Here is a 25,917-nt window from a genome sequence, read left to right on the forward strand (position 1 = left end):
ATACAGATATCTAACAGTACAACACGAACAGCTTGTACCCACAAGGGATGTTGTGTTAGTTGTTTGGACACACTTTGGCTACAACAAGGATGATGTTGACCAAAAAGTAGAATAGTAGTTGAGAGTGGAATAATTAGGGGATTAGGGTTGTAACAATATGTGAACATTTCATATCATGGTTATCGTGACCAGAACAATCACAGTTATTATTAAAGCGGTACTAGTGAATGTTCTCAAAAAGTACTGAAAATACAAACTGAAATCTTTTGACTAAATTATGCATATTTTTATCTAACTAAAATAAATAGACACACTGTTAGCAAACACACTATTTTGCATGTCTTTTGTTTCTTATGTTTCACTGATAGTGTTTTTGTCTTGGAATATTATTTGTTTAAAGGGGAACATTATCACCAAACCTATGCAAGCATCAATATATACCCTGATGTTGCAGAAAAAAGACCATGTATTTTTTTAACCGATTTCCGAACCCTAAATGGGTGAATTTTGGCGAATTAAACGCCTTTCTGTTTATCGGTCTTTTAGTGATGACGTCAGAACGTGACGTCACCGAGGTAACACACCCGCCATATTCATTTCCACATTACAAACACCGGGTCTCAGCTCTGTTATTTTCCGTTTTTTCGACTATTTTTTGGAACCTTGGAGACATCATGCCTTGTCGGTGTGTTGTCGGAGGGTGTAACAACACTAACAGGGAGGGATTCAAGTTGCACCACCGGCAAGAAATCTGCCGCCAGACCCCCATTGAATGTACCAAAGTGTCTTCATATTTGACCGGCGATGCTAAGACAGACATGGCACAGAGATGTATGGATAACCTGCAGATGCATTTGCAACGATTAAGTCAACAAAATCACAAAGGTGAGTTTTGTTGATGTTGACTTATGTGCTAATCAGACATATTTGGTCACGGCATGACTGCCAGCTAATCGATGCTAACATGCTATTTACGCTAGCTGTATGTACATTTGAAACTAGATACCCACATTTGATGCGAAACAAACACTTACCAATCGACGGATTTAAGTTGCTCCAGTGTCACAAGATGCGAAAGTCCTGATCGTTTGGTCTGCACATTTTACCGGCGATGCTAATAAGGCAGCCATGCAATGGGTCACTTCATTAGGTACACCCACGCTATGGCCGAATAGCGTCAATAGCTATTTGCTCAATAGCTTCAATTTCTTCTTCAATTTCGTTTTCGCTATCTGCCTCCATATTCTGACCACCTGTTTCAATACATGCGTAATCTGCTGAATCGCTTAAGCCGCTGAAATCAGAGTCTGAATCCGAGCTAATGTCGCTATATCTTGCTGTGGTAACTGCCATGTTTGTATTGGCAGACCTGTGTGACGTCACAGGGAAATGGATAGTGGTTTCGAAGACAGCGAAAATAAGGCACTTTAAAACTTTATTTAGGGATATTCCGGGAGGTGTAAAATTTAGAAAAAAAAATTCAAAAAATACAACGAGCCACTGGGAACTGATTTTTATTGTTTTTAACCCTTTTGAAATTGTGATAATGTTCCCCTTTAAAGGCTAAGCTTTCATCGTTTTAAAATATTGGTTTGTACTATAGCACTTTAAGAGGTATTTAAATAAAATTTGTGAAACAAACGCATCTATTGTCATTATTTATTATTTTGGGTTGTGGCGTTCTATCCTGTTCAGCAGTCCTTGAACATTCCGTAAGAACACCTCTGCCTCGTATGCCTCAGAGTAAAGCTCGATCACACAGTTTGTAGGAAAGCACAGTTTGAAGGTTTATATGCAAAATTGAACATCTTAGTTGCTCAGACAGTAATGTGTTTATATAATCTTCGATTGTTGTTGCCAAATGGGGAAAGGCGTTAATGTCTCTTGTTTTCATGTCAGCATTTAAACTGGCACCAATCCGTGAGATTATCAAAGTGCAGTTATCAATCACAGTTTTTCTATCCTTTTAATTTAAAACAGTAATGCTAACCGCCGGGAGTTTTACCACTATTATCTTTAATACTGTTTACTGTAGATCCATATTGTGCATTAACCAAAATTGAGATCTATTTCAAAGTCAGAGTCAACAGTTCTCTTTGTAAATTGCCATTGGCGGTTTTACTGATTATCAAACAGACACACAATTACTTAGCTTTTGGCTTTTTGATTCACTGTTGTGTTTTTTATAATCAATCTCTTATGCATGGTTTATGTCAATGTTATGGTAACAAATTATGTATTTTTAGTAAGTTTTTGTTTCAGCAACAAAAAGCTGTTCAAAATAGTCTATGGATTCTGGCAAACTATCTAGAACTTTCAAATCATTGAAACCACAACATATCTACAATGGATTTTCTTAAATACTCCGAGGGGGAAAAAAACGCATGATAGCACATGAACCTGTTTTTCTTCTCAGTAAGGAGTCAGTTGGTAACTAAATGTCAACTACAGTACAGACACACTATAGAACAAGCCTGGGCAATTATTTTGACCAAATTTAGAGAAAAAAAATGTGTCTGGGGGCCGGTATATCTATTTTTAGGAACACTAATACAAAACCTCACAATAATGTCGGATTGAATGCTAAAAATATTATGACAGACCGCCTTAAAACACGGAATGGAATTTTCCTTTTTTTTTTTTTTTTTTACTGAATGAGACACCAATAATGCATATGAAAATAAAGAATGGGGGATTTACAATATTAACTATAAAGGATAAAACACTGAATATTGACAACAGATGAACGTCACGTCACACCCCTCTGGATTGAAATATTTTACAATCAAGCGAAACGCCACAAAAATACAACAAACAGCGAAATATGAACGCAAAGGGTAAAAAAATAAACCCACCTACAATCTGATGTATCACTAAGCTTTAGAACTTTGTTGTAAAAATCTCCTTCCATCTCCTGAGCTGCTGTGACTTAAATTAACATAGTTACTAGTTAGATTACCATAGTAATTACCGGTAATTAGATTACCATAGTTAAAGTTAAAGTACCGATGATTGTCACACACACACTAGGTGTGGTGAAATTTGTCCTCTGCATTTAACCCATCCCATTGATCACCCCTGGGAGGTAAGTGGAGCAGTGAGCAGCAGCGCTACGCCCGGTAATCATTTTGATGATTTAACCCCCAATTCCAACCCATGATGTTGAGTGCCAAACAGGGAGGTAATGGGTCCCATTTTTATAGTCTTTGGTTTGACTCGGCTGGGGTTTGAACTCACAGCCTACCGGACTCAGGGCGGACACGCTAACCACTAAGCCACTGAATAGGTCTAGTGGTAGTAAATAGTAAGTCATGCAAAAGCGCAGATTCCAACCTCTGAAATACTTTGTATAGTTCAAGATTTACGGTCATTTGAAAAAAATCATTGCACATCATAATGGCAGCTACAGTTTCAATCTTAAAGATTTAAAAAAATGATTTGGGATTGAAAAGCTTAACGGGCCACATGCGGCCCCCAGGCCTTAAAGGCCTACTGAAACCCACTACTAGCGACCACGCAGTCTGATAGTTTATATATATCAATGATGAAATATTAACATTGCAACACATGCCAATACGGCCGCTTTAGTTTACTAAATTACAATTTTAAATTTCCCGCGGCGTTTCTTGTTGAAAACGTCCCGAAATGATGACGCGTATGATGACGCGTGTTTGTGAAATATTAGCCCAGCACCATTTAGGGCTAAAAGTCGTTTCTTTTCATTGCATAATTACACAGTAATTTGGGCATCTGTGTTGCTGAATCTTTTGCTATTTGTTCAATTAATAATGGAGACTATAAAGAATAATGCTGTTGGTGGAAAACAGCCGATGTTTCTTTGTATGTTGTGAAGCTTTAACACATAGCGGTCAAGCGAACATGTTTCTCTACGTCAACCAGCAAGTTTTTGGATGGGAAAACTGTGATATTAAGTTGGCTCTTACCGGAGACTTCAGTGGATTACACGACCTCCTCCTGCAGCTCAAAAAGGCAGCTGTGATCTTGGCTCCTCGGCTTCTCTCAGAGACACTGGCGTTCACCGCAGCCATCCGACTTTCAGGTATGACTTTACAATCTCACTAAAACACTATTAAAACAATAAGCAGATAAGGGATCTTCCAGAATTATCCTAGTAAATGTGTCTAATTACATCTGAAACGCTCCCAGAGAAGTTAAGTCCCTACCTTTAGTCAAAAGTGATTTATGACCCCCCATAAAACAATGATTTATGACCCTCAAGGTCAAAGGTCAATGATTTATGAGGGGTCAAGTTCAAAGGTTAATGATTTATGAGGGGGTCAAGGTTAAAGGTCAAGGTTAAAGGTCAGGTTCAAATGTCAGGTTCAAATATCAAGGTCAAGTGGGTGTGGCTTACCCGGAAGAGGGTGGAGTTAAGACCTGCGGTGGGAGTGGTTAAACCAGGAAGAGGGTGGAGTTTTAAACAGAAAGAGGGCAGAGTTAAGACCTGCGGTGGGAGTGGTTAAACCAGGAAGAGGGTGGAGTTAAGACCTGACAGGGAACAGAGGAGGGATCAGTTTTTTTAAGAAAGCAATGTCATCTGAGCAGCATGTGACCATATATTTGATAGTTTAAATGTTTACGATCGTTTGAAACAACTTCCAGATTTCGATGTATTGATGGTTGGGAATGTTACGTGTGGAGATGTGGACACGCACGCACTTCACACACACACACACACACACACACACACGCAGAGGAGGTGGAGCTTTATACGTTAGCGTAAAGACTTTGTTCGATTCGGTCATGATTAGTGAAACGCCTGTTTCGATTTATAAAAATAATAAAACTTACATTGACGCTCCGCAAAAAAGTCGAGTGTTTCTAAATCGTATTCAGATGCCGCCGACCGAATCTTTGCGTGAGAAATGGGATTTGGAAGGGGAGGGATCTTTTGGATTTGTATTCAGATACGAAATGGGGGATATCTGCTTATTTCAGCTAAAAGAAAGAAGAGACGGAAGCCCTTTCTCGATATTTTCATCGTTATCTATCGTGGATTGGGAAGTTTTTGGTGGACACGCACACACGCACACACACACACACTTCACACACACGCACGCACGCACGCACGCACGCACGCACGCACGCACGCACGCACGCACGCACGCACGCACGCACGCACGCACGCACGCACGCACGCACGCACGCACGCACGCACGCACGCACGCACGCACGCACGCACGCACGCACACACACACACACACACACACACACACACACACACACACACACACACACACACACACACACACACACACACACACACACACACACACACACACACACACACACACACACACACACACACACACACACACACACACACACACACACACACACACACACACACACACACACACACATTCGTACGCACTGAAACAACTTCCGTACCTCACGAAAACATATTTAAACAGATGGAAAAAACTATCGCAGAACACAGTGTCACCTAGCAACTGGTCTTTACGGTCGTTTGAATCAACAGGTCAGTTTGGGGGACAAAAGGAGGGTTCAGTTTTTACTGACTTCCCATCTGACAGTTTAAATGTTTATGACCGTTTGAATCAACAGGACACGCACGCACACACACACACACGCACGCACACACACACACACACACACACACATACACACACACACACGCACACACACACACACACACACACACACACACACACACACACACACACACACACACACACACCATTACCTCTGCTTTACCATGTTATTAGACATTGGTTTAACTCCATTTAAGCATTTAAACGTTAAAAGCATTACACTTGTACGACGATGTAATACCTTTTTTTTTTTTAACAGCCGATGACGACGAAGTGAAAGACGATGAACTTTGCTTAAACGGTCTTACAAAGTTGGAAGATGATTTTCGAGGTGTGTTTAAACCTTCAAATTATTTAATATTATGTGTATTCATTATTTAGTTTCATAGAGGATTTGCCGTAAGATCCTAACGCGATCGTTTTAACACAATCGCAGTCTGGTGAGTCAAATGATTCTCATTTTACAAGAAAAAAAACATGCGGTATACGATACATATATACATATATTTACTTACAGATTTTCCGTTTACATCTCTTGCTCACTGGTCTCCCTTAAAGCTGGCGGGTCCGTCAACGGCCGTTCCAGGCAGAGGAGAAGGCTTGATTGTGCCAAAGACTCCAGACATCGAATCCTTGCTCCGAGGGGAAATCATCGAAAACGACGGTGAATGTCCGACAGGCACCCGCTGTAAGTTTTTCTCGTTTTCTGTAAGCTTTTTAAGATTCTCAGGAGCTTTAAAGAGCTCCTCTCATTCCAATGTCTTTCGCTCAAATGAATTTCGCGCCTAAGGGGAATGGGCGGGGACTGATTCCGGAGGTGGGCGGTTGTTTCCGCCAAGCAACCTTCTGGTTGAAATGGAGTGTGGATCAAGATGGATCCCTACTCTATATTCTTTTATTTAACCCAATGTTTTTTAAATACGTGTATAATGCTTTATATCCTATGGGTTGTGAATTCCATCCTACAATATCTTCCAAGGAACCCAAAGAAATGTTACCACACCTCCCGCTTTATTTATTCTATAGATTGCCTGAACTATTTCATAAACTAAATCTTGTCTTGTTTCTGATGCTATGTTTTTTATGCTCATCAATGCACTGTTGGACTGCGAGCACACAACTACTTTCCTTGCTTTGTTTTCCTCTATCCAGTTAACTGCCATATAAATTGCTACCAATTCCCCCGTAAAAACAGATAGTTTATCACTGATTATTTTATTTAATACTATGTTTCCTTGTGGGATAACTGCTACAGCTCTTACCTTTATTTTTTTTTATATAGTTTTTGATGCATCCGTATATATCATATCTCAATCCATTTTTCTATCCGGTAACTATTTAAATTTCTATTCTTTAGTAATTGCATGTTTTCTTTTGGGTTATCAAACATCCACGGTGGTATTGCAGGCATTGGTACTGTAGGACTAACTTTAATATTGTCAATTTTAACTTTATTACATATGTCTCCTATAATCCACCCAAAACTATTCTTTTTTGTTTTCTCTTTTTCTTGGCAGATTGGTAGCACTGGACAAGTCGGATATCCTTGCTTGGATCCTTTTAAAGTTGCCCGATAAACTGCTGAGAGTTGATCTCTCCTCTTGTCCAAAGGTTTTTCGTTCATTTTTACTTGTAATACTGGCACTAGGGTTGATGTAGTAGCTCCACAACATAACCTTAAAGCCTGTGACTGGATCCGGTCTATTTTCCCAAGTCATGTTTTTGAAGCAGATTGGTAAATAATGCATCCGTAATCAATAACAGATGGAATTAAAGTTATAAATATATACATGTATTGTTTTCAACGTTAACCTATCAGCCCCCCAATCATTACCCCTCAAAGACCTCATTATATTTAACACCTTTTTACTTTTTCCCCTATTTTTTTATTTTCCGGAAGGAACACTCCTGAAGGAATAAATAAAGTACTATCTAATCTAATCTAATCAAATCTATTTTGCTGATGTGGGTTGACTAGTTCATATTTTTATCAAACCATATTCCTAAATATTTAAATACTTGTACCTCTTCTATATTTTCACCTTAGAGTTTTTATTTGGAGCTTGTTTTGTACTTTTGTCTTTGTAAAATGTATGACTTTTGTCTTTCCAACAGAGAATCTTAAACCTCAAGCCGTTCCCCAGTCTTGAACATTATTTACCACTTTGTTAGTTTTTTGATTATTTCTTTTGACTCTAAATAATATACTAGTCTTTCATTAATCTTTTTTTTTTTCCATTACTTTTCCCCAAATTTATAATTTCCTGCCTCTTCTGGGTCTTACCCTGACTTGCATATTGGAATTGTTACCGCTAATTTTCCCCTCTGCCGGTCATTCTCCTTCTTCATATATCCTGTCATATCATTTCAAGACCACTTCTTTGACGATGCCACCTAAGTTTTTGATCATTTGATAACCCGCTAGGTCTTTCCCCGGTGACGTATTTTTAACCTTTTTCAAAATTCGAACCATTTCATTCAAAGAAAATGTCATATCCATAGTGTTGGTAAAGCTATTAACGTTGTCTTCCATCATTTCCCCAATATTTAAACTCATTGTTTTTTCTCTCTTTTGTTTTTCCACATTTCTCAAATTATCATTACTGTGCACTTTAACACATTTTTTTTGCTAAAGGTTCTGCTGTTTCTTTACCCGTGACTACATCTTCTTTAATAAATGTGGCACATCATCCTCTTTACCCTTCATTCCTATCTTTACGAATCGTTATATATCCTTTTATTATAAAGTTTAATTTTGGCTTCAGCCCTGTTTCTTGAATACAAATTATACGTGGTTTAGTTTTCATATTTTTAATATATCCCTTTAATTCATGTTCGGTTGCTATCAAACTTCTGGCATTCCACCGGACAATTAACAGGGTGTTGGAATGTGGTAACATGACTCCGTCACGTCTACTCTCCGTAGTACAGCTTGCACCCGGTACCAAGATAGTTCTTTCAACAACTTTGATGCTGCTTTGACAATTATTTTGATCTTCTCAGTCTTATTTTTACTTTCATTTTGTATCAAAGCTGAGTTGTGCTCTCTGGTTTATTTTGCAAATGAACCGACAGAACATGATCATGTACAAGACTCGCCTACCCACAATGCACTGCAGCCCAACGCTCCTGGTCGGATGTTTTTTTCGGGGTTCATGGAGAGATGCGGTAAAGAGTGGTAGCCAAGACACACGGTCACACACCGTCACACACGGTCACACACGGTCACACTCGGCAATTATTTTGACCTGGGGAGCAGATATAGAGGAAAAAATGTGTCTGGGGGGCCGGGATATCTGATTTTCAGGTACAAAAAACTTCACAATGACACAAAATAAACACAACAGTTAAACCTCACACTAAAATCAAGACATTGACTTGTACGTTCAAAAGACAGAATAGAACAAGTCAAGACATGCAATGCCATCTACAAAATGTTATGTAAATGTTAGTCATTACACACGCGGCTATGGTTTTGATGTATTTGTTACAGACATGTTTACGTCAAGTAACATCACATGGTTCCATTTGCACCTTTCAACAAATCTGAAAAGGAATATTAAGAAGTAAAACTTATATTTAATCCTACCTCTTCTCCGAGCACACGGTGACTGTACATACGGGTCGAAAAATGTTGACCTAATTCAGCATTTCTCAAAGTGTGGGGAATAGAGACATGACAGGTGGGGCGCGAGGAAAGGGAGGACATTTTTTATTTTTGATTTTTTTTTACTATGCTTTCATTTTCTATACACACTGTAAATCACTTTGTGATTCTGTCTGTGAAATCCGCCGTATAAATAAATGTAAATTACTTATTTTTCCTGTAGGCTTTAAATTTCTCGGCAGGAGCGAAAGTTTGACAGACATAGCAACAGTAACTTTTGCAGGCAGGGCTAAGAGGAACAAACTTTCGCGCGGATGGGTAGCAGGCTAATGTGCGGACCACAATTACACAAAATGGATACATTTGCAACTCGCACCTCAAAGGTCTGCGGAGAAACAAAAATATGACGGGTCTAATCAACCAAAAAGTCAACCTAAAAGAAAATATGGCGAAGGGTATCTTGCTCTTGGATTCACGGCAGCGGAGGTGGGGGCAGAGGAGAGACCCCTGTGTGTTCTTTGTCTAAAACGGCTAGCAGCAGACAGCATCAGGCCCAACAAAGTAAAGAGACAACTCGAGACCACACATGATGTCCAATAAATTGTTTTGTTGGGGCGATGGGGGTAGGTGGGCCTTGAGTCTAAAGTGCTGATGACAGAAAAAAAAAAAAGTTTGAGAAGCCCTGACCTAATTGTACGGATCTCACTTTAAACGGCAAACCGATCATTTAAATGTTTTCACTTTGAATATGAAACGAGGAGTAAAATGTACAATGTACAATATTATCAATTATTTCACAAGGACATGTTTTAAGGATATTGTACAGTATAATTAAATCTAAAATGAATGTGATCACTTTCAGGATCATTTTATTTTTAGCCAGTAAACAACTGTTATGTACTTTTGAATCGGGTTTTAGCTACTGGAAATTTGTGTGGTAGCAATAAATACCCACCAGCGCGATACTTTGCAGTTCCACACTGACCAACCACGCAACAAACTCAAAAGAACTGTACAAGGAAAAAACAATGCAGTGACTTCAAACTGCAAATATAAGGTTTGAGTAAAATATGTAGGTTGGTGTGAATGTTGTCCGTCTATGTTGACCCTGCAATGAGGGGGCGACTTGTCCAGGGTGTACACCTCCTTCCACCCGATTGTAGCTGAGATAGGCGCCAGCGACCCCCACGTCCCCAAAAGGGAATAAGTGGTAGAAAACGAATGTAGGTTCCTACTGTGGAAAGTTCAGTAATACAGAATCATTGTGGCATTATCGTGTCAGTTGGACGCTATATGCGCTAGTCCTCATGGTAAATGTGGTTTTCCTTTTGGGAAAACGCCATCGCTTTGGTTCACTGGTGCGGCCAATATAAACCAAAACTGAAAGTTCTTAAGTGGGGGTTTAAGTAGAGTTTATAAATCTTGTATCTGTGCCACATATAGCCTTATTTCAGTGTCAACAGTCTCCAGCTTACTTGCTACACATGTTTTGGCTCTGCCCATCCCTGTGCAGTTATTGGACCGATATTTTTAATACTTTGTCTGTTGTTGTAATTACCTACTAGGCCTTCTTTGCCTTTATTTGTTGTTGTATCTTTATGTTAGCAATTGGGACTTTTTGAATGAAATTGTCTGTGGCTCCATGTTAACGAAGTTGCCTGTACTATTTGACTGATGCATTTTATTGATTGATTTATTAGCAGTAATTGCACAAAGGCATTCTTCTTCTTTTAGTTTTCTGACAGCACGTAGGCGTTCGCATCAACTTTCGTCTTTTTAACAAATGGGTAAAGGGGGGATGATGTATGCCGTAAAACTAGTTGGCACATTTAATATTTAATAATAATGAATATTGTAAAATTCTATAATTTTTGTTATTTAAAGGGGAAAACCCGATTCAAAAGTACATAACAGTTGTTTACTGGCTAAAAATAAAATGATCCTGAAAGTGATCACATTCATTTTAGATTTAATTATACTGTACAATATCCTTAAAACATGTCCTTGTGAAATAATTGATAATATTGTACATTGTACATTTTACTCCTCGTTTCATATTCAAAGTGAAAACATTTAAATGATCGGTTTGCCGTTTAAAGTGAGATCCGTACAATTAGGTCAGGGCTTCTCAAACTTTTTTTTTTTTCTGTCATCAGCACTTTAGACTCAAGGCCCACCTACCCCCATCGCCCCAACAAAACAATTTATTGGACATCATGTGTGGTCTCGAGTTGTCTCTTTACTTTGTTGGGCCTGATGCTGTCTGCTGCTAGCCGTTTTAGACAAAGAACACACAGGGGTCTCTCCTCTGCCCCCACCTCCGCTGCCGTGAATCCAAGAGCAAGATACCCTTCGCCATATTTTCTTTTAGGTTGACTTTTTGGTTGATTAGACCCGTCATATTTTTGTTTCTCCGCAGACCTTTGAGGTGCGAGTTGCAAATGTATCCATTTTGTGTAATTGTGGTCCGCACATTAGCCTGCTACCCATCCGCGCGAAAGTTTGTTCCTCTTAGCCCTGCCTGCAAAAGTTACTGTTGCTATGTCTGTCAAACTTTCGCTCCTGCCGAGAAATTTAAAGCCTACAGGAAAAATAAGTAATTTACATTTATTTATACGGCGGATTTCACAGACAGAATCACAAAGTGATTTACAGTGTGTATAGAAAATGAAAGCATAGTAAAAAAAAATCAAAAATAAAAAATGTCCTCCCTTTCCTCGCGCCCCACCTGTCATGTCTCTATTCCCCACACTTTGAGAAATGCTGAATTAGGTCAACATTTTTCGACCCGTATGTACAGTCACCGTGTGCTCGGAGAAGAGGTAGGATTAAATATAAGTTTTACTTCTTAATATTCCTTTTCAGATTTGTTGAAAGGTGCAAATGGAACCATGTGATGTTACTTGACGTAAACATGTCTGTAACAAATACATCAAAACCATAGCCGCGTGTGTAATGACTAACATTTACATAACATTTTGTAGATGGCATTGCATGTCTTGACTTGTTCTATTCTGTCTTTTGAACGTACAAGTCAATGTCTTGATTTTAGTGTGAGGTTTAACTGTTGTGTTTATTTTGTGTCATTGTGAAGTTTTTTGTACCTGAAAATCAGATATCCCGGCCCCCCAGACACATTTTTTCCTCTATATCTGCTCCCCAGGTCAAAATAATTGCCGAGTGTGACCGTGTGTGACCGTGTGTGACGGTGTGTGACCGTGTGTCTTGGCTACCACTCTTTACCGCATCTCTCCATGAACCCCGAAAAAAACATCCGACCAGGAGCGTTGGGCTGCAGTGCATTGTGGGTAGGCGAGTCTTGTACATGATCATGTTCTGTCGGTTCATTTGCAAAATAAACCAGAGAGCACAACTCAGCTTTGATACAAAATGAAAGTAAAAATAAGACTGAGAAGATCAAAATAATTGTCAAAGCAGCATCAAAGTTGTTGAAAGAACTATCTTGGTACCGGGTGCAAGCTGTACTACGGAGAGTAGACGTGACGGAGTCATGTTACCACATTCCAACACCCTGTTAATTGTCCGGTGGAATGCCAGAAGTTTGATAGCAACCGAACATGAATTAAAGGGATATATTAAAAATATGAAAACTAAACCACGTATAATTTGTATTCAAGAAACAGGGCTGAAGCCAAAATTAAACTTTATAATAAAAGGATATATAACGATTCGTAAAGATAGGAATGAAGGGTAAAGAGGATGATGTGCCACATTTATTAAAGAAGATGTAGTCACGGGTAAAGAAACAGCAGAACCTTTAGCAAAAAAAATGTGTTAAAGTGCACAGTAATGATAATTTGAGAAATGTGGAAAAACAAAAGAGAGAAAAAACAATGAGTTTAAATATTGGGGAAATGATGGAAGACAACGTTAATAGCTTTACCAACACTATGGATATGACATTTTCTTTGAATGAAATGGTTCGAATTTTGAAAAAGGTTAAAAATACGTCACCGGGGAAAGACCTAGCGGGTTATCAAATGATCAAAAACTTAGGTGGCATCGTCAAAGAAGTGGTCTTGAAATGATATGACAGGATATATGAAGAAGGAGAATGACCGGCAGAGGGGAAAATTAGCGGTAACAATTCCAATATGCAAGTCAGGGTAAGACCCAGAAGAGGCAGGAAATTATAAATTTGGGGAAAAGTAATGGAAAAAAAAAAAGATTAATGAAAGACTAGTATATTATTTAGAGTCAAAAGAAATAATCAAAAAACTAACAAAGTGGTAAATAATGTTCAAGACTGGGGAACGGCTTGAGGTTTAAGATTCTCTGTTGGAAAGACAAAAGTCATACATTTTACAAAGACAAAAGTACAAAACAAGCTCCAAATAAAAACTCTAAGGTGAAAATATAGAAGAGGTACAAGTATTTAAATATTTAGGAATATGGTTTGATAAAAATATGAACTAGTCAACCCACATCAGCAAAATAGATTTGATTAGATTAGATTAGATAGTACTTTATTTATTCCTTCAGGAGTGTTCCTTCCGGAAAATAAAAAAATAGGGGAAAAAGTAAAAAGGTGTTAAATATAATGAGGTCTTTGAGGGGTAATGATTGGGGGGCTGATAGGTTAACGTTGAAAACAATACATGTATATATTTATAACTTTAATTCCATCTGTTATTGATTACGGATGCATTATTTACCAATCTGCTTCAAAAACATGACTTGGGAAAATAGACCGGATCCAGTCACAGGCTTTAAGGTTATGTTGTGGAGCTACTACATCAACCCTAGTGCCAGTATTACAAGTAAAAATGAACGAAAAACCTTTGGACAAGAGGAGAGATCAACTCTCAGCAGTTTATCGGGCAACTTTAAAAGGATCCAAGCAAGGATATCCGACTTGTCCAGTGCTACCAATCTGCCAAGAAAAAGAGAAAACAAAAAAGAATAGTTTTGGGTGGATTATAGGAGACATATGTAATAAAGTTAAAATTGACAATATTAAAGTTAGTCCTACAGTACCAATGCCTGCAATACCACCGTGGATGTTTGATAACCCAAGAGAAAACATGCAATTACTAAAGAATAGAAATTTAAATAGTTACCGGATAGAAAAATGGATTGAGATATGATATATACGGATGCATCAAAAACTATATAAAAAAAAATAAAGGTAAGAGCTGTAGCAGTTATCCCACAAGGAAACATAGTATTAAATAAAATAATCAGTGATAAACTATCTGTTTTTACGGGGGAATTGGTAGCAATTTATATGGCAGTTAACTGGATAGAGGAAAACAAAGCAAGGAAAGTAGTTGTGTGCTCGCAGTCCAACAGTGCATTGATGAGCATAAAAAACATAGCATCAGAAACAAGACAAGATTTAGTTTATGAAATAGTTCAGGCAATCTATAGAATAAATAAAGCGGGAGGTGTGGTAACATTTCTTTGGGTTCCTTGGAAGATATTGTAGGATGGAATTCACAACCCATAGGATATAAAGCATTATACACGTATTTAAAAAACATTGGGTTAAATAAAAGAATATAGAGTAGGGATCCATCTTGATCCACACTCCATTTCAACCAGAAGGTTGCTTGGCGGAAACAACCGCCCACCTCCGGAATCAGTCCCCGCCCATTCCCCTTAGGCGCGAAATTCATTTGAGCGAAAGACATTGGAATGAGAGGAGCTCTTTAAAGCTCCTGAGAATCTTAAAAAGCTTACAGAAAACGAGAAAAACTTACAGCGGGTGCCTGTCGGACATTCACCGTCGTTTTCGATGATTTCCCCTCGGAGCAAGGATTCGATGTCTGGAGTCTTTGGCACAATCAAGCCTTCTCCTCTGCCTGGAACGGCCGTTGACGGACCCGCCAGCTTTAAGGGAGACCAGTGAGCAAGAGATGTAAACGGAAAATCTGTAAGTAAATATATGTATATATGTATCGTATACCGCATGTTTTTTTTCTTGTAAAATGAGAATCATTTGACTCACCAGACTGCGATTGTGTTAAAACGATCGCGTTAGGATCTTACGGCAAATCCTCTATGAAACTAAATAATGAATACACATAATATTAAATAATTTGAAGGTTTAAACACACCTCGAAAATCATCTTCCAACTTTGTAAGACCGTTTAAGCAAAGTTCATCGTCTTTCACTTCGTCGTCATCGGCTGTTAAAAAAAAAAAAGGTATTACATCGTCGTACAAGTGTAATGCTTTTAACGTTTAAATGCTTAAATGGAGTTAAACCAATGTCTAATAACATGGTAAAGCAGAGGTAATGGTGTGTGTGTGTGTGTGTGTGTGTGTGTGTGTGTGTGTGTGTGTGCGTGTGTGTGTGTGTATGTGTGTGTGTGTGTGTGTGTGTGTGCGTGCGTGTGTGTGTGTGTGCGTGCGTGTCCTGTTGATTCAAACGGTCATAAACATTTAAACTGTCAGATGGGAAGTCAGTAAAAACTGAACCCTCCTTTTGTCCCCCAAACTGACCTGTTGATTCAAACGACCGTAAAGACCAGTTGCTAGGTGACACTGTGTTCTGCGATAGTTTTTTCCATCTGTTTAAATATGTTTTCGTGAGGTACGGAAGTTGTTTCAGTGCGTACGAATGTGTGTGTGTGTGTGTGTGTGTGTGTGTGTGTGTGTGTGTGTGTGTGTGTGTGTGTGTGTGTGTGTGTGTGTGTGTGTGTGTGTGCGTGCGTGCGTGCGTGCGTGCGTGCGTGCGTGCGTGCGTGCGTGCGTGCGTGCGTGCGTGCGTGTGTGTGTGTGTGTGTGTGTGTGAAGTGTGTGTGTGTGTGCGTGTGTGTGCGTGTGTGCGTGTCCACCAAAAACTTCCCAATCCACGATAGATAACGATGAAAATATCGAGAAAGGGCTTCCGTCTCTTCTTTCTTTTAGCTGAAATAAGCAGATATCCCCCATTTCGTATCTGAATACAAATCCAAAAGATCCCTCCCCTTCCAAATCCCATTTCTCACGCAAAGATTCGGTCGGCGGCATCTGAATACGATTTAGAAACACTCGACTTTTTTGCGGAGCGTCAATGTAAGTTTTATTATTTTTATAAATCGAAACAGGCGTTTCACTAATCATGACCGAATCGAACAAAGTCTTTACGCTAACGTATAAAGCTCCACCTCCTCTGCGTGTGTGTGTGTGTGTGTGTGTGTGTGTGAAGTGCGTGCGTGTCCACATCTCCACACGTAACATTCCCAACCATCAATACATCGAAATCTGGAAGTTGTTTCAAACGATCGTAAACATTTAAACTATCAAATATATGGTCACATGCTGCTCAGATGACATTGCTTTCTTAAAAAAACTGATCCCTCCTCTGTTCCCTGTCAGGTCTTAACTCCACCCTCTTCCTGGTTTAACCACTCCCACCGCAGGTCTTAACTCTGCCCTCTTTCTGTTTAAAACTCCACCCTCTTCCTGGTTTAACCACTCCCACCGCAGGTCTTAACTCCACCCTCTTCCGGGTAAGCCACACCCACTTGACCTTGATATTTGAACCTGACATTTGAACCTGACCTTTAACCTTGACCTTTAACCTTGACCCCCTCATAAATCATTAACCTTTGAACTTGACCCCTCATAAATCATTGACCTTTGACCTTGAGGGTCATAAATCATTGTTTTATGGGGGGTCATAAATCACTTTTGACTAAAGGTAGGGACTTAACTTCTCTGCTCCCACTGCCGTCGCCTTCTTTTTTTGTTTTTTGTGCTTCACTCTAAAACTTTCCTCATCCACGAATCTTTCATCCTCGCTCAAATTAATGGGTAAATTGTCGCTTGCTGCTGGAGGCTATGATTATAAACAATGTGAGGAGCCCTACAACCCGTGACGTCACGCGCACATCGTCTGCTACTTCCGGTACAGGCAAGGCTTTTTTTTATTAGCGACCAAAAGTTGCGAACTTTATCGTCGATGTTCTCTACTAAATCCTTTCAGCAAAAATATGGCAATATCGCGAAATGATCAAGTATGACACATAGAATGGACCTGCTATCCCCATTTAAATAAGAACATCTCATTTCAGTAGGCCTTTAATTTGCCCAAGTCTGCTATTGAAAAAGACATTTGGGTGCAATATATAATATAATGATGCTCAACACACAACAGCTAGTCTACTCATGAAGTCAACACAAATTTGCCTAGGCAAATAAACATCCTCCACTTATGCTTGTTAGACAGGAAGTACTCCTCTTGTCAAACAATGTCAGCAGGAAGTAGGGGCCATTCCATTAGAAAGGCAGAAACAGCCTTTTGGTGACACGCCATGGAGATGCTTTGCACTGCCAATAGGTTGAAAGTGAAAACATGTGATGCCTGCTACTTCAGTTGCTTCACTGTTCCAGGCTGAAATAGAATATTCGACGGAATGTGCAGCACTTGTACTTTGGAGAAGCTCTTGACAAACACTGACAAACTGGAAAAACTAAACTAATGTCCTACTTAAAGGATAATGGAAAGCAAATAATGTATGTTGTCAGGACAACGCCTCACCTGGAGTACTGGCAGGTACTATAATGTGAAGTTCTAAAGACTCGAAAGACTGCATGTTTACAGTTCACTCATGTCTATACAAGGCCCGCATTTTAACTGACCTCTTTCTTTCCATTGAGGCCAGATCTAATCCCCCCCAATCACAAAGACGCCGGGTCAAATTACCCATATCCTAGCGCTGCAGAGTTGCTCTTCTGTTAGACCAATGGAATGTTCTGACTTTTTAGATGGAAAAACTCTTAAGTGATGCTCAAGCTTTCCAACGACCAAGTTTTTATAGAACCACGAGAGGAACCTAAACCGAGGCCGAGGAAAAGTAACCAAAGAAAAGAAAGAGCAGATAAGTTTACTTGGTGGGTTGTTCCTCCGATGAGCATGGGGGTCCACTGGTTCTGCAAAGATGCTGGAGGCCATCTTGTTCTTGCGCTGCGGGGTCGTGTTTTCATCTGTGCCAAAGGAAAAGCTGGAAGCGCCGCCTGGCGGTCGTAGTACCCTGTACGGAAGACATCGATTGGTATCTTGCATCTTGGCATCCTGTGTATGCTTTTGGTTTCATCCCACAGCATTTAAAGGGGAACATTATCAGCAGACCTATGTAAGCGTCAATATATACCTTGATGGTGCAGAAAAAAGACCATATATTTTTTTAACCGATTTACGAACTCTAAATGGGTGAATTTTGGCGAATTAAGCGCCTTTCTGTTTATCGCGCTGGAGGCGATGACGTCAGAATGTGACGTCGCCGAGGTAACACACCCGCCATTTTCAGTTTCAACACATTACAAACACCGGGTCTCAGCTCTGTTATTTTCCGTTTTTTTAACTATTTTTTGGAACCTTGGAGACATCATGCCTCGACGGTGTGTTGTCGGAGGGTGTAACAACACTAACAGGGAGGGATTCAAGTTGCACCACTGGCCCGAAGATGCCAAAGTGTCTGCCGCCAGACCCCCATTGAATGTGCCAGTGTCTCCACATTTTACCGGCGATGCTAAGGCAGACATGGCACAGAGATGTATGGATAACCTGCAAATGCATTTGCAACGATAGTCAACGAAATCACAAAGGTGAGTTTTGTTGATGTTGACTGCCAGCTAATCGATGCTAACATGGTACGCTAATCAATGCTAACATGCTATTTACCGGCGGTGCCAAAGCAGACATGCTACAGAAATGTATGGATAACCTGTAGATGCATTTGCAACTATATCACGTTTCCTTCCACCCACATTTAATGCGAAAAAAACACTTACCAATCGACGGATTTAAGTTGCTCCAGTGTCTAAAGATGCGAAAGTCCTGATCGTTTGGTCCGCACATTTTACCGGCGATGCTAACACAGCTATTCGGCCATGCTATGGCTATGAATAGCGTCAATAGCTATTCGCTCAATAGTTTCAGTTTCTTCTTCAATACTTTCATACTCCAACCATCTGTTTCAATACATGCGTAATCTGTTGAATCGCTTAAGTCGCTGAAATCCGAGTTTGAATCCGAGCTAATGTCGCTACATTTTGCTGTGGTATTCCCATTGTTTGTTTACATTGGCAGCACTGTGTGACGTCACAGGGAAATGGATAGTGGTTTCGAAGATATAAAATAAGGCACTTTAAAGCTTTATTTAGGGATATTCCGAGACCGGTAAAATTTTGAAAAAAACTTCAAAAAATCCAACAAGCCACTGGGAACTGATTTTTATTGTTTTTAACCCTTTTGAAATTGTGATAATGTTCCCCTTCAAGTAAGACAAAAAACACTTGTATTACATAAATAGCACCAAGGAATATCTGGTAACAAGCAACTGCATAATTTCAGGCATTTATCTAATAGTGGACTGCAAATTGCTAACAAAAAAAACTTTATAATAAGGTTGGGCAATTATATAATCAGGATTATTTATCACGATAAATTTGAGTTCGATCAAGGTGATCAGCTGTTAGCATATGATCAAACATGGCGGAAAAGTATTTTTAGAGGATATTGCAGTAGTGAACTAGAGATACTTTGTTTACGGAGAATTAAAGGGGAACATTATCACAATTTCAGAAGGGTTAAAACCAATAAAAATCAGTTCCCAGTGGCTTATTTTATTTTTCGAAGTTTTTTTCAAAATTTTACCCATCATGGAATATCCCGAAAAAAGGCTTTAAAGTGCCTGATTTTCGCTATCTGTAAATCCACTGTCCATTTTCCTGTGATGTCATCCAGTGATGCCAATACAAACAACATGGCGGATAGCACAGCAAGATATAGCGACATTAGCTCGGATTCAGACTCGGATTTCAGCGGTTTAAGCAATTCAACAGATTACGCATGTATTGAAACGGATGGTTGGAGTATGGAGGCAGATAGCGAAAACGAAATTGAAGAAGAAACTGAAGCTATTGAGCGAATAGCTATTGACGCTATTTGGCGATCGCCTTCTAACCAACGATTGAGTGTCGCAGGATATCCATACATCTCTGTGCCATGTCTGCCTTAGCGTCGCCGGTAAAATGTGCAGACCAAACGAAAGACTTTCGCATCTTGTGACAATGGAGCAACTTAAATCCGTCGATTAGTAAGTGTTTGTTTGGCATTAAATGTGGGTGGAGTGAAAGGCTGGATGCAAATATAGCTACAAATGTACATACAGCTAGCCTAAATAGCATGTTAGCATCGATTAGCTGGCCGTCATGCCGTGACCAAATATGTCTGATTAGCACATAAGTCAATAACATCAACTAAACTCACCATTGTGATTTCGTTGACTTTATCGTTGGAAATGCATCTGCAGGTTATCCATACATCTTTGTTCCATGTCTGCCTTAGCATCGCCGGGAAAATGTGCAGACCAAACGATCGGGACTTTCGCATCTTGTGACACTGGAGCAACTTAAATCCGTCGATTGATAAGTGTTTGTTTGGCATTAAATGTGGGTGGAGGGAAAGGCTGGATGCAAATATAGCTACAAATGTACATACAGCTAGCCTAAATAGCATGTTAGCATCGATTAGCATACCGTGCTAATCGATGCACACTCCACGTAAGTCAACTTGAATCTGTCCCTGTTAGTGTTGTTACACCTTCCGACAACACACCGACGAGGCATGATGTCTCAAAGGTACGGAAAACAGTCGAAAAAACGGAAAATAACAGAGCTGATTTGACTTGGTGTTTGTTATGTGTTTGAGAAAATGGTGGATTGACTACCTATGTGACGTCACGTTGTGACATCATCGCGCCACGTGCAAATAATAGAAAGGCGTTTAATTCGCCAAAATTCACTCATTTAGAGTTCGGAAATCGGTTAAAAAAATATATGGTCTTTTTTTCTGCAACATCAAGGTATATATTGACGCTTACATAGGTCTGGTGATAATGTTCCCCTTTAAGTTTGTGATGACAAGCAAAATAACAAAAGACATGTGAGAAGAAATAAAAGTTGTTATATTTACTGCCACACAACCTACTAAAAAAAGAAGCGTAACCGTGGCCCTAACACCGAGGTACACACTGTAGCGTGGGTTACCTGTACAGTCACACATCCAGTAAGCACAATAACTTACAAAATGACAGTTGTCAGCTGTTTTGCATATGTTACCCTGATCAAACATGACGGAAATATCTGTACCAAGATACTACAGAAGTAAACAGTAGGAATGCAAAGGTACTCTGTATAATCTTTCAAAAAAACAATTGTGATATTAATCGTGATCGGATAATATTTAAAAAAATGAATCCTGATTATTTTTTTCGGCCATATCGCCCAGCCTTACTTTATATCAACATTTCATAATACGCAAAACAAAAGAGGCATAGTAAAAATATTAATTGTATAAAAAAAACAACTACTAAATATTCTGATAAAATGCAAAAGGGATTATTAAAGAAAAATACTACAAAAAGAAATAATACCATAGGTAATATTAAAAACGACCATCAAAAACCTATTTCCCAGATATTTGTACGAACAATGATATGGAAATTGCTAATGAAGGATGTACTTGATGGATTCAGTATGTTTTTTGTTAATGTACAACCAGAACTGGCAAAATAAATAATATCCAGACAGTCTGAGGAAAACGACATCATTGAGGACTGCAGAGTTACAATTGCGGACTCAATTTATGTGAAAGAAGTACAAAAATATGGAAAATACAGATATTGTAAACCAATCTATGAATACAACTTCCACAGATTGGAATGATATTGATAAGAAAGTAATTGATTAAATTGTAGATCCACTTCCAGGTGTTATTTATCAATCAGAACCAGTACATTCCCACAAAACATGAAAATAGACAGTCGTTCCAATATATAAATCTGTTGACATACATTTTAACAACAGGCCTATATCCTTACTCTCACAGATCTCCAAAACTGTTGCATAGTTGAACAAATTCATTAAAAAACACAACTTGCTAATGGACAGTCCATATGGTTTCCATGCAGGAAGATCAACATCAATGGTATTAACCGATCTGGTAGAGGAGTTAAACTCAGTAGATGACAAGAAATATGCAGTGGGTATATTCATTGATTTAAAAAAACACTTTTGACACAATTGACCATGATATATTGATAAGAATGATGGAAGGCTATGGTGTCAGAGGGGTGTCTCTACATTGGTTAAAAAATTATATATAAAATCAACAACCGTTTGTGCAAATAGGTCAAGAAGTCTGAAAAGGCATGCATTACCTGTGGTGCCAGTATTGGGTCTCTTACTATTATGTACACCAATAACATTTGGTATCAGATACATTGATGTTTATAGTTTTTGCCTACAACACAAATATTGTTTTGCTCTGGGAAAACCTTGTAGCAGCCCTTAGAAGTAATGAAGTAAATTAATAAATGAAACTGTTGGTTTGATGAAAAACAAACTGTCCCTGAAATTGAACAAAACCAAATTCAGGTTTGGAAACCGAAAAGTACAAATAACTGTAAAATTGAACATTCATAAGATAACACGTGTAAGTGAAAGAACATATTAAAGTAGACTTTTGGGTGTGGTACTGGATCACTGAAAACCTCATCAAATGTCTGAGTGGTAAAATAGCAAAAAAGGAAGTTAAGTTAAAAGTTAAAGTACCAATGATTGTCACACACACATGAGGTGTGGTGAAATTTGTCCTCTGCATTTGACCCATCCCCTCGTTCACCCCTTGTGTGGTGAGGGGAGCAGTAGCGGTGGCCACGCCCGGAAATCATTTTTAGTGATTTAACCCCCAATTCTGACCCTTGATGCTGAGTGCCAAGCAGGGAGGTAATGTGTCCCATTTTTATAGTCTTTGGTATGACTCGGGGTTTAAACTCACAACCTACCGATCTCAGGGTGGACACTAACCACCAGGCCACTGAGTAGGTTGGAATCCTAATCCATAATGGAATCCTGAGAGAAACCAAACAAATTCTGAACCATAAAACCTTGCAAACACTTTGTTGTAAACTATTTAAAATGTTCTTGAAGGAGCTGCGATGAGGTGGCGACTTGTCCAGGGTGTACCCCGCCTTTCGCCCGATTGTAGCTGAGATAGGCGCCAGCGCCCCCCGCAACCCCAAAAGGGAATAAGCGGTAGAAAATGGATGGATGGAACTCTCCTGAAGGAATCAATAAAGTACTATCTATCTATCTATCTATTTATTCATGCCATATCTTAATTACTGTGTGGAAATTTGAGGTAATACATGCAAGGGCAATAACAAAAATGATGTACATTATAAAAGAGAGCATTACCAATAAAGTACTGTAGTAGTAATGTATGAAATGTTACTATATTGCCTTTGAAAAATACTGTTACTTTTTGTCCCATGAACACTGTGGTGACATTGCTGAGGCTCATGTGGTGAGTCAACACACGCACAGAGCACTTGCATGCAGAAACAGAGCAGAGACAAAAAAGGGAGTATGAAAGGTTAAGGCTTTAAAAAATAACAATGAAGTTGGAGCTTTAAACATTGACTTACAACTTCCAAATCACTAATCCTCAAGCCAAAATATTAGGGACAGGCCAATCAGAGGCAAGCCCAAATCAAAACTGTTCCGAGTTTTTTTTTTTAGAGTTATTTCGCACGAGAAATGCTACCAACAATGTATGCCAAAGTGAGGAAGATCATAGCCGCACAATTAAGTCAAGTCACTTACTGGGAATTAAAAAGTGCCTGCCTGAAAATGCATTTTTTTATCCGAGTTTGATACTTTTTGTATTATTTGCACAGCTATGTCATTTATTTTACGTAGAAATAATATTTTTCTACTTTATTTATGTTATGTAAATTCTGTGCTACTTAAACAGTTTATTTTCTTTGCTGTTAATACCCATCCATCCATCCATCCATTTTCTACCGCTTATTCCCTTTTGTTGGGGTCGCTGGCGCCTATCTCAGCTACAATCGGGCGGAAGGCAGGGTACACCCTGGACAAGTCGCCACCTCATCACAGGGCCAACACAGATAGACAGACAACATTCACACTCACATTCACACACTAGGGCCAATTTAGTGTTGCCAATCAACCTATCCCCAGGTGCAGGTCTTTGGAAGTGGGAGGAAGCCGGAGTACCCGGAGGGAACCCACGCATTCACGGGGAGAACATGCAAACTCCACACAGAAAGATCCCGAGCCTGGATTTGAACCCAGGACTGCAGGACCTTCGTATTGTGAGGCAGACGCACTAACCCCTCTGCCACCGTGAAGCCCCATCTTGACTAAATGGGTTAATAAAAGTGCCACTGACTGTACAGTACAGTTGCCATTCACTTCAATTTCAGTGAATCTCGCTCAAAAAGGAATATCTTTTCACCGGAAAATATATCACACATAAGCAAAAATATATTGAGATACACTTTTTCATCCGTATCCCCCAGCACTACCGGCAGGGAGTGTTACTGTGAACACGCCCATGTTGAGCTTAACTCAGGAAAAAAAAGGTAATTACTCCTATTAATTTCTGTCCTCAGGGGAAAAAAGGCTTCTCTTTGACATTTATCCATTCAACAGAACAACACACCCATCAATTAATTGGAACATCAATCACATCCAGAAGCGCGGTGCTAAAATAACAGAACAACAAAAATCAATACTGCAATAAAACCCAATAAAACACAGGGGCTGCCGGAGCCAGCACATCATTTGAACACACACAACTAACAAATGCATTAATATGTCGTCTCTGCTCTCTACGCTGGCAGCGAGCTTGCCTTAGGAGGTCTGCCCTGCAGCTGACTCCAGCTAGCTGCTAAAACTTCAGATTCCTTTGCAGTGACACACCAGGGGGTTGAATGCCATTTTTAAATGACTACTGGCACATATAATGCAGCGTCGTTTGTGGAGGTTAACATCACAACGCAGTAAGGTTGTACGGTATACCAGTATTAGTATAGTACCGTGATACTAATGAATCATATTCGGTACTATACCGCCTCTGAAAAGAACCGGTCCACCAACCCCCTTGTCTTAGTCGTCATGTCGTGTCATTGCTGGTTTACGAGCAGAGGAGCATGTTTGGCAGCGCAGAATCACAGAGTACTTACAAGCAGACACAGTGTGTAGACAGAAAAGAGAGAACGGCTGCTTTCGGCTTAAAAGCGAACGATAAAGATGAAGTTATAACACTGAAACGCCCACCCGAAGAGGTGCTTTAAGACATGGCTAAAGTCCAGCCCAAGTCTGCAGTGTTTTAGTTTTTTTCTAAATCACTAATCATCGCTGAAATTGGCGACAAAGTAAGTTTCAAAGTAACGTTATCACTGCAGGACGAGGAATAGCTAAACATGCTTCACTACACACCGTAGCTCACCGGCCTCACAATGTAAACAAACACCATTGGAGGATCTACACCTGACATCCACTGTAATGATACCAAGTACAGTAGCGTCGATACTACTGTGATTACGTCAATATTTTTTGGCAACACAACATCTTCTTCCATTATTTTTTAATTTACACTATGTTAATAAACTCAGGAAATATGTCCCTGGACACATGAAGACTTTGAATGTGATCAATGTCTGATCCTGTAAGTACTTGGTATCGGATTGATACACAAATTTGTAGTATCATCCAAAAATAACGTAAAGTATCCAAACAACAGAAGAATAACCAAATGCAGAGAATAATTTTGCCACAATCATTGGCAGTTTTTTGTTATATTTGTTTACTATACAGTACAGGACTGTATAGCACTTTATATTGTGTTTGAAATAGGGTTTTATGGTATACTGGTATTAGTATAGTACCATGATACTAATAAATCAT

General features: G+C 39.4%; 1 protein-coding gene across 1 annotated transcript in view; it reads right to left on the reverse strand.

Moving 5' to 3' along the window:
* The window catches only part of LOC133541575 (jupiter microtubule associated homolog 1-like), a 56,745-nt gene that overhangs the window by 22,897 nt on the left and 7,931 nt on the right, over positions 1-25,917 (reverse strand). The window contains exon 2 of the mRNA XM_061885055.1: positions 18,025-18,167. Coding sequence (XP_061741039.1) covers positions 18,025-18,167 — 143 coding nt within the window. The remainder of the gene's footprint in view (positions 1-18,024; positions 18,168-25,917) is intronic.

The sequence above is a fragment of the Nerophis ophidion genome, linkage group LG23 (genome assembly GCF_033978795.1).
Source record: "Nerophis ophidion isolate RoL-2023_Sa linkage group LG23, RoL_Noph_v1.0, whole genome shotgun sequence".
NCBI lineage: Eukaryota > Metazoa > Chordata > Actinopteri > Syngnathiformes > Syngnathidae > Nerophis > Nerophis ophidion.